This window comes from Tamandua tetradactyla, chromosome 12, assembly GCF_023851605.1.
Source record: "Tamandua tetradactyla isolate mTamTet1 chromosome 12, mTamTet1.pri, whole genome shotgun sequence".
In the NCBI taxonomy this organism is placed as follows: Eukaryota; Metazoa; Chordata; class Mammalia; order Pilosa; family Myrmecophagidae; genus Tamandua; species Tamandua tetradactyla.
Window position 1 is genome coordinate 21413389 of NC_135338.1, and position 10635 is coordinate 21424023.

A 10635-nucleotide genomic window follows, 5' to 3' on the forward strand; every position below is an offset into this window, starting at 1 on the left:
GAAATAAATGGCCAAAAATCAAAAGCTGTGTAAAGAGGTAAAGCCTCTTGGTACAAGGACTTCTTGCAGGGACAAGGAGAAGTCCCTGACAGAGACACTCTTGCCATTGGGGAAACCCAGGAATTCATCTGACTTGGGAGAAACCCCAGGGTAAACAACTCTGCTCCTTCAGATTTTCAGCTATCAAATATATTGGCCAAGCAACTTGGCTTATCAAAGGCCATGTCATTTGACTGAGGCCTACTGATTAAAACAGACTGAGAAACAACTTTGCAATTCACCTTATCAAACACTGCTTGAAAACAAAGCAGTACTGTATGCCGTTTAGTCTAAAATAGGAGATCAATCCTAGGTGAGTAAAAAGGAGTTGACACAAATGTCTATTTAGTGAACCTTTCTGTTCACAAAATGAAACAAGCCCTCCATGACAGCAGGCAAAACCATAAAATAAGCAAGTAAATATTCTTCTGATATTTAAGGATCATTTTGTTGTGAGCCTGATATTTTCGATAGTAAGGATTGAGGATGATGTGGCAGATAATGTGTTAGAGTCCTTTTCTTTGAAGATATGCAATGGAACATGTGTCAAAGAAAGCATATGATATCTGGAATTTGCTTGAAAATATTGTGAAAGACAGAGATTAGTGATAATTTATCAGCACTGCCAGTGAAGAATTTTGAATCTTCTTCCTTCCAGAACAGGTCATAGTAACACAGGGTATTCCAGGGCCCCTAAGTTTCCTTCCTGTTCAGAGGCTGTGATTTGGGGCTGGAGAGCTAGGATCAAGCACCAAAGTGCTTTTATCTCAAATCCCAGTGTGGCACTGTGGTCAGAATTTCTGCAGCCCTATTTCTGTCAGGACCTGCATTGTTTATTCGAAGACCATTCACCTCCTCTTCATGAACTGAGGGCACAGACTTGGCCCTTCTAGTGACTGGGCCATGGGGACTGACCAATATAAGTTTGGTGGTTCAACTTCATCAGTGGCGATTCTTAATATCAGGAATCCTAGAGGTAAGCATGTGTCTGATATCAGGGTGTAAGTGAGCATGGAGTAAGTGGTGGGGTGGAAGGCAGAACTGGTGAGTTTGAGAAGGTGGTGAGACCCCATGTTTGGTGGGCAATGGGCTCTAGAGAGCTGAATTTATGGACACTGGCCTTGCTCAAGCCCCAGTCTCCATCCACTCCAGCCTGATCTCATAGGACCTGATGCTGAACCCAGTCCTGGGTTCCATTTGATCCACCACCTAGGGAATAATTTTGATGCCCAACATTACTTTTTGCTGTTATTGTTTTATTTATTTATTTATTTTGCATGGGCAGGCGTGGGGAATCAAACCCAGGTGTCCATCACAACAGGAAAGAACTCTGCCTGCTGAGCCACTGTGGCCAACCCCCAACATTACTTTTGACCTGACTCTTTCCTACTTGCCATAAAGAGTCTGTGTTTCCATCTCACTCTGTGACCCTCTCCAAACTCCTCCATAAAGTTTCACTCCTCTGTCCTTGATCCTGACTTTAGAATTGAGGCTCTTAGTGATCCTTGCCTCACAGCAGGACCATCTGAACCCTTACCTGACCATGTACCTATGTGATCCCAAGGGTGTTCAGGGAGGGGACAGGAGATTATCTTGTAGGCCATGGTGACCACGGAGTGGGTGTCATGGTCATCTGGATGCTAGCCTGCTCCCCTAAGTGGAGGAGACACAGGTAGATTATGGAGTCAGGCTTGTGGGGCCACTATGACCTCAATGCCCATGTTCTGAATTCTTCAATCAGAGTTCCTAGGGTGACAATGAAATGACACCACAAAGAAAGGATCAACCGCCATTACCTGGAGGACCTATAATGTAAGGACAGTTCCTGTTCAGTTTAGAAGAGGGGGATCTGAGGTGTCAGATGCATGAAAAATAAATTAGCCCAGAGGAGGATTGTGATTGAAAATGAGGATCCTTTATTGAGAATGGTTTGGGTGTGGAAAGAAGGGTTGGGGGTGAATGGGGGGGGTCAAGAGCAAACTCCAGCAGGGTCCTACAGCCAGGCCCTCATGGGAAGGAGACAGCAGGGAACTAAGTACATTGTGCAGCAGCCACACTCTTTTCCACGGTGCTCCCCTCGTGCGTGACATGGCAGCTGTAGGTTTCTCCTCCCTTCCACTGGGAACTGTCCAGGGTCAGGTAGCTACTGGCCGCATACTTGTTGTCAGCCTGCTTGGAGGGCTTGGTGGTCTGCACACCCTGGGAGATGGCATTGCCTCCTCTCTTCCATGTCACATCCACGTTGCGTGGGTAAAAATCATTAATGAGACACACCAGTGTGGCCTTGTTGGTTTTCAGCTCCTCAGCAGATGGTGGGAACAAATGGACTTTGGGTGAGAACTTGGGCTGACCTGTGGTTGAAGAGATGATGTGAGGTGTCCAGAGAAGGGGCCAGGGGTCTTGGGGGCTCCCTGCCCTTTTCTCTCCTAAACCCCAGAAGATGTTCACAGCATCCTTCCCTATTTCCCCCCTTTCCCTCCTTCTTTGGAGCTTCTTAGAGAGCAGAGAACCCAGCATTGTGAAGCTGTTTCCCAAATATCTTTCCTCCAAGAACCTGTTCACTCACCACCTCTGACTGCTCAGTTTCCCATGCAACAGGGTCAGATGCTCCTCCCTGTTCCTTGGAATCCCTGAAATCTGGTCCTCAGTCCGAGCACCCAGGGCAGTGTTACAGGGCCTGAGCTCATCCTTTGTCATGTACATGTCCCCATGACACTTCACTCTCTGTGCCTGGGCCCTTTTTCTCTGACCTGGGATGCACTGCCTAGCCCACAGGATGGTCCTGGTGGTGTGTGCAGAGCCCAAAACCTCTGCCTGGCACATGGTACAGCCTGGAGCACCCATCCTGCTCAAGGGGTAAGTGCTGCCCCAGCCAGGCTTTCCCAGCTTTGGGGGTGAGCGAGATGACTCCTTCAGGTCACAGTCCCTGGGAGCATCACCAGCCTCTGCCGGCCTCTCCTCTCCACACTGTCCAACCTCAGATCCATCTCCTTGTCTGCTTTTTGAGGGATGTTCATCCCCAAACTTGGGCACAGCTGCCCCACCTCCACCTCTGTAGTCCCCGCAAGTCCTGACTTACTTTGCAGCTGAATAATGCTCCATATATCCCAATTCGCTCCAAGTCATCAGTCGTGGGTCAAATGACTCTTTGTGGAACATGGGGATAGGGGGGCAAGCCCCATGGGCAGGGTAGACAACAGGGCCTCCTCAGTGAAGGAGCCCAGGGACAGAGATCCTTTGCCTGATGGAACCCCCATGCCTGGACTTCCCGCCTGGCTCCTTTTTGACTACTATGCTGGGAGGGAAGGGCTTGCTGCTCCTTCCCCAAGTCTCACTATATCTGCATTCCTGCAGGAAGCCAGAACCCTCTCCCCATCTGTGGTCTCCCCTTGGGCTGTCCCCTGTCTTACTTGGCTCAAGGTCTCAGCCCCAGCCCCAGCCTGTCCCCAAGCTTCCTGTGCAGACTTCTCAGCCCTTAGTCCAGGACTTGTAGGCTCAGGGCTCTCTCTAAGACCTCCCCTAGATCCCCTCATCAGGACCACCTCTGCCCCAACCCCAGCATCGGCCCTATGGGTGGGGAAGGAAGATGCTGGGGCCAAACTCCCAGCCCCAGGCTCCCAGGACCAGGCAGTGAGCAGCTGCTGGACTCTGAAGGTGGCTACCTAATACAGGGGTCTGTCCTACTGATTACCCAAAGATGAGCTTGCCTCCCCTGGACCCCACAGAGAAAGGAAAGGTGGTGTTGGTTCTCAGGCTGGGGATGTCAGAGGGAGAGAGAGCGGAAACTGACTTTCTGGAGTCAGGAGAGGGTGGAAGAGGTTGGGAAAGGCTGTGAGAGCCACTTACCGATGACGGAGACCTGGGTCCCTGCACCGAAGATATACCACAGTGACTGAGGCTCAGACCAAAACCCTCAGAGCCAACAGCTGGGGCCTTCCCCTTGGGGATCAGGCCTAGGTGGGAACTTGTTGAGTGTGACGGGAACAAGATTGAGCAGGTGGGGCAGTGTCCTGGGCATAGACAGTGTTGGTGGCCAGCCCCTAGAGGCCGGGGCACCCCTGGGCTAGGCATAGTCTTGGTCGTATCCATCTAACCAATTGCCCATCTGTCCATCCATCAATCCATCCACCTCCATCTGTCTGTTTTCCATCTATCTATCCAACCACCCATCTCTCTGTCCATCCATCAAGATATCCATCCATCTATCCATCCATCTATCATCCATCCATCTGTTTTGTTATCCATCCATCTGTCCATCTAGCCATCCAGCAACAGTGACTGAGCACCAAGCTGCAGCAGGCATTGTTTAATCTCTCCCTGAGTCATCTAGGCCAAGACTATCAACACAGTCAAGACCACTGCCCTCCCCAGACCCCATGGTACCTCATCTCTGCAGGATACATTGATGAGATCTGCCCTCTCTTTCTCCCCAGCTCATGTATGGCTGCCACCCTAGGTCCCCCTCTCTGTGCATCTGTCCCTGCACTCTGGAAACTGTCTGAGGGATCTCAGATCTGTCCTTCCAGACCTAACCTCTCTTCCCTGCTCCAAATTCACATACATTCTACCCCCTGCATATATCTCTGCTTGAATGTTTCACAGGCACCTACAACTCAACAGACCATGAACAAAACATTCCATTTCTCTACTACCATGCTCTCCAGCAGTGTTCTCATTTTAGCAGCTCTCTCTCTCTAAGCCTAGGACCTGGAGCCACCCCAGGATGCTTCAGCTTATCTAATTGCCCTCTTTGTCCTGAACCTTCTACCATAACATAAAAATGCCATTAAAATAATTCAAAAAAGGACTACCCAATCACATGCTAAGAGTCTGTGACTGTAAGAATCTTCAGGTTTTGCCAACTCTGATTTATATGCCAATATATTATATTTAAACTGTACATTTAAATATGATAACCCATCATATTGAGGCCAGCATTTTCCATCTTAGCAGTAGGACCATCTTCGTACATATAATGTGCACATAAGATCTTGAAATAAAATTTAATAGAAAAGTAATATGAATTCAACACCTATTTCTGATTTAAAGAAAGCAAACATCCAGCATTTTAGTAAGTTAAATGCTTACTGATTGAGGAGCTTCTCCCAGAAACTTACAGCAGGTTTAAACGCAAAGTCACACAACCTCTCTCAACTTCTATTAGTCAAAATGTTCTGGAAATTCTAGCCAATGAAATGAGATGAATTTTAAGAAGTCATAAGTATTAGAACAAAAGAGAGAAAATTGTTCGTTTCAGATAATGTGGTAGACTACTTAAAAACAACAACAACAAAAATCCAAGAGAACCAGCAGAAGAACTATTAAATCTAAAACAAGAGTTCATAAAGTGACTAGATATAAAACTCAGTAGGCTTCCCTTTTACACACTCAGTAAACATGTATATATATATAAAATCAGGGAGAAATTTACAACTTCTATAAACATTGTTAGGTATAAACATAAAGTGGCTAATGTTTGCATGAAGAAATTATAAAGCAACTTGACATAATAGAGAAGTGAGTGAATGAAAATACATTATGTTCCTGTATGGAAATGCTGAACACTGTAAAGATTCTTCTCAAAGTTAGCTATATATTCTATAAAATTACAAACACACCACCAAAAGAATTATTTGTGCAGAGAAGCAAATTGGTTCTAAAATCCAGCGGTAAGAATAATGTTGGGGAATGACACAGATATTTTGAAAAAGAATAGTAATGATGGGTTCTTTTCTACCAGATATCAAGACATACTATAAAGCTAAAGTAATTAAAACAATATGGATCTGATATGTATAGACCAATAGATCAATAGAACCACAGGGAAAGTTCAGAAACAGAAATGTGAATAATCAGTAAATTAGCATTTGCTAGATGCTGCATTTATATTCAACAAATATGAGATGATCAGCTCTGCATTTGGAAAATAAAATTAGATTCTTACCTCCACAAAAATAATCTCCAGGTGGATCAAAAAAAACCCCACCAGAATGATACAATTTCCAGGATCATATACAGAAAAATAATTTTATAATATTGAAATAAAGATGACTTTCCTAATCATGGCACAACTCACCAAAACCACAAAGGGGAAGTTTACCAAGTTGACACACAAAAATTAAAAACTTCCCTATAGTGAAACACCTGATAAACAAAAGCCATAAAACAGACTATGAGAAAATATTCACAGCATATATACTAGACAGAGGGTTAATATCCAAAATATATAAAGTGCTTCTGCAAAATCATAAGAGAATCCAAGCAATCAACACAGACAACTGAATCAGATGAAATTAGTACAATTAAATTCACAGAAGAAATCCACTTAGTTGATAAAAATACAAAAGAAAAATACGTTTCATTTATGATTAAATAATACACAGTAAAGCAGCAAACATCTCTTTTTGCCCACCAGATGTGCAAACTCAGCAAGGATGGAGGGGAAAGGGCACAGCCTTTCCATGGAGTGACTATAAATTGGAACAGATTTTAGGAGGTTAACTAAGCTCTACCTATGAGCATTTCAAAAGCATGTTCTCTTCGATCCCGCAAATCTACTTTTAGGGATTTAACCTGTGAGTATATGTAAGTGTACCTTGTGCACACACACACACACACACACACACACAAATACATGCACAAACAGTTTCTATTGGAAAATCACTTGTAATTAATTTTTTAATGGAAGTAAATTCCATGCCCATTAAAAGGGGAGTGAGTGATAAATTCCCATTCATTCTGATTTTGCACTCTCATAAAGCCATTACAGATTTTCTGATAGACCCATATGGACTGACCTATAAAATGTCAGTAATACATTGTTTAAAGCTAGTTGAACTGCACTGAATTATACATTTGAATGTGGCTAAAGGAGGAAATTTTGGGTTGTATGCCTGGTACTAGCATAAAAAACTAAAAATAAATAAATAAAATTATTTGCAGGATGATATGTAGAACATAAGTCCTTTTTAAAAAAAAAAATGCCAACATCTCCAGTATTGTGTGTGTGTGTGTTTCAGGAGCACACAGACATAGGAAACAGTCCAGAAGTATAGAACAAATTTCCTTCAGTGTCATCTCTGAGGACTGGTTTTTGGGGGAAGAGGAAAGAATGTTAAAGGGAAACACTCACTTTTTATTTTATATATTTCCATGCTTAATTTTTCTTTTGGCAACAAGCATGCAGTACTCTTGTATTAAAAATTATTACAGAAGACATAATATCTTCTATAATAAAATATAGAAGATAAAGTAAAATATAGAAGGTAAAGTAAAGTATACCTTCTTGTGAATGGTTTGAAGGACATAGTCAATTATAAAGCAAAAATCAAAATCAAACACAACCAACAAAGATACATCATTATGCTTCAGAAACATAAATTTGAAGGTCCGTGTAGGGTATCACATGCTTTCTGCTGCTAGTTAGGTTACTCCAGTTTTCTCCCATTATAAATAATGCTGAGCTAACCAGGCTTGTGTGTCACCCCTTAGCCACATCCCTCCCTTTTTCTCCCTTATGCTAGATTCTTAGAGCTGGAATTCCATAATTTAAACAGATAAGCTTCTTATGACTTACGTATGTTGCTAAAATGGTTTACATTTTAAACTTCCTTCTACAATCCATGAGAGTGTCCCTTCCTCCCTGGCGGTAGGTTAGAAATAGCCTCAGACTCTCTGTGCTTTGTCTGAGGTCACACAGCCAAGGGTGGGGGTGGGGGTCCCACATGGACCTCTGACAGACCTTTCCTACAGAGGATCCTGCACCCTGAGGTGTCCTGGGCTCCGGAGGACCAGTCTCAGAAGTGGCCTCCACAGCCTGGTGACCTGGAGGACCCAGCCTGGCCTTCCAGCCAAAAGCTCCTGTCCTCCCAGGGTAAGGGGGCAGAGGTTGTTTATTGGCAGAGAGGAGCCAGAGGCCTGGGCTCCCTGGGGGCGGGGGGTGGGCAGCAGCCACCCCCAGCCTGGGCCATCCCAGAGCAGGTTGGAGCTAGGGTGAGGCAAGCAAGGCACTAACCTCTGATGCAAATGCAAGGGACATCCAAAACTTAGTTGTCAATACAAAGTATATTTTAACGCAATATTAAAAGAAAAAGATTCATGCACAAATTTAGCAACGAACTAAAGAGCGACGTGTTAAATAAAGACAGCCTTTGTCGGGATCACTCCCCTCCTGGCCATTTTTCCTGCTCATCTGTCTCCCGGTCACTGCCGCTCTCCCCCTCCATCGAAAGTTCTGGGCTGGGGTCACAGAGACCCTCCACATCCCTCCTGTGACCCGCTCAGCCCTTACCTGTCCAACAGGCTCTGCAGGCTCCACCGGCTGGACCGGCTGCTTTCTGATGTGCCTCTGAGCCCCAGCACGCTGGGTGGTGGGGAGGCGGCCGTCAGGGGCAGCAGGCCCTGTGTGCCCACTGCCAGGCCCAGCAGCAGCAGCAGGGGCCAGCACCGCCCTGGGAAAGGGCCCTTCTGGCCTGTCCTGAGCCTCACGGGCCCTTGGAGTCAGATGCATCCACCGTCGAAGTGCAGCACTGGCTCCCTGGAGGTGGAGTCACAGGTTCTCCTGTCCCTCTCATTGCCTCCCACCTTCTCAGTGCACCCAAGCCTGGGCTGGCTCAGGTTCTTGCTCCCATCTTCTCCGGGACCCATGGCTGTTACTCCTGGGAGTCTGTCCCAGAGGGGCACCTGCCAACAGCCCTACAACAGTCAGGAACCAGGGCTCAGCCACTTACCACCGCACCCTGGGGCCCCATATGGGGATGCACCTGCCCCTGCTGCACTCCCCGAGGACTCCTGGGGCTTTGGGGACGTCTCCCTGGGGCCATGGAGGGGTAGTGGAGAGTAGCTGAGAGGGCCTTAGTTCAGAGGGGCGGAGCTGAGCACTTCACTTCTGTTTGGAACCTCTGGCTGGGTCCCCAGCCCTTCACCTGAAAGCTGCACTCAGGCAAGTTGTACAGGTTGAGCGTCTCACCAGGCCCATGCCTTCAGGGGAGAGACTCTTCACTCCCCATCCAAGGAGGACCTAAATCACCTCTCCCAGGGCCTCACTTTCCTTATCTGTAAAATAAGCAGAGAGGGTCTTTCTAGAATTAATGGAGATAATGTGTCTCCTGAGCCACCTGCAGAGTGGATTTTATGTCCCCCCACTTTTTGTGTGTTTTTTAATGTTCTTTCTCCTTTTTTGTTTGCTTTCCAAATGTTTTTCTTTTTTTTTTTAATTTTAAATATTTTCTCTTTTTTGTTTTATGAATTTTTTCTCTTTTTTTGATTTTTGGTTTTCTCCCCTTTTTTGATTTTTGTTTTATATATTTTTTTAGTTTTATATTTTGCATAGGGCACTTAGAATGAATGCAGGTCTCCTTTCTGCCCTCCTCTTATATGAGCTTTTAGAATGACTTGTGGGGTGACCTTGGGACATGTGTCCCTGTTTTATAGGTGACAACACCGAGGTCCATAGAAGATGAATACAGGGCTTAGGTTTGCCCTGAGAGAGAGGTACAATGAGCATAGCCTCTGAATTTTTAGCATTACATTTTCACATAGAAGGTTTGTGCTTAGCTTCAGAGAATGCTCCCTGGGCTCGATTTGGTCCGTGGTGGGCTGTGGTGGAGGAAGGGAGGACAAGGCAGGTGGTTTGGGTTTGGGGACATTTTTGAAGCCTGGGAATTATGGTATAATGAGGATAGAGATGCTGTTTCTGTTTGGGTGCCAGCTACATGCTTTATGCTTTTACCCAAGGAGGTAAGAGTCTTCCCCCTATGCAAATGAGGAAACAGATGACGAGGTAGATTGGGTACTCTTTGGACTTCACCCAGCCAAGCGGGGACAGGACTGGGTCTGACTTTGAGGCCTGGCTGTTCCACCAATTTTGTTGATTATGGCTCTTTATCCCAAAGGTCCCATATGGAATCAGGCTCTAGTGGGTGCATCTGGAAAACTCAAACTCCAGAGGTCAGCATAGAGTAACTGCTCAATGAACACTGTTTGTGAATCTGGTTGATTCAAGATTTCTTTTATTTCCATGGAGTCAGACCTGCACCTACACTCCCCCTCATTCCATCATTTTTACCCCCTACTATGGTTGAGAAAGGTCTCTGTTGTGCCACCACATAGAATTGCAGTGAGGGACAGCAACCTGAGATAATGGACATAAGTGCTGCATGCTTGCAGTGGGTTATTATTAATCTTTATCCTCATTATTTTTGTCATTAACACACTATTTCCCTCCCTGGCTTACCTGGTATGGTTAGGAGAAACATCAGCTCTTATTATATTTTGCAGCTACCTGACCCTGTAGGACACTGCAGCATTGCCCAGGAAAGAAGCAGCTGGCTGCAAATTCCTGCCATTCACACTGATCGAGTGTTCTCCTGACTTTCCAACTGACTTTTCTGATGTGAGATCTTTGAAATGTCTGCTTGATTCCAAATCTTTAGTCCAGTTTGTTTCAGCAGCTTGTAAAGGGGCAGTCCAGGGTGTGTTAAAGTGAATTTTCTGGTCTGCCCCTTTAAGAGTTCCTTGGCCTATGTTTTGGGTCAGATACTCCTAAACTTTCCTTTCAATTTTGATGCAGACCAGTGCAGCCATTTCCATGGGAGG

The 10635-nt window shown here is 45.5% G+C and overlaps 1 protein-coding gene across 1 annotated transcript; it reads right to left on the reverse strand.

The window, feature by feature from the left end:
* Nucleotides 1-1974: 1974 nt before the first annotated feature.
* On the reverse strand, nt 1975-8685 carry LOC143652636 (immunoglobulin lambda-like polypeptide 5). Its single transcript, XM_077124354.1, has 5 exons — nt 8616-8685; nt 8330-8531; nt 7804-7904; nt 3886-3951; nt 1975-2390 (listed from the first exon to the last, which is right to left on the reverse strand). Exons 1-5 carry the CDS (start codon nt 8683-8685, stop codon nt 2071-2073), a joined length of 759 nt encoding a protein of 252 aa, XP_076980469.1. The 3' UTR covers nt 1975-2070.
* Between the last annotated feature and the right edge of the window lie 1950 nt (nt 8686-10635).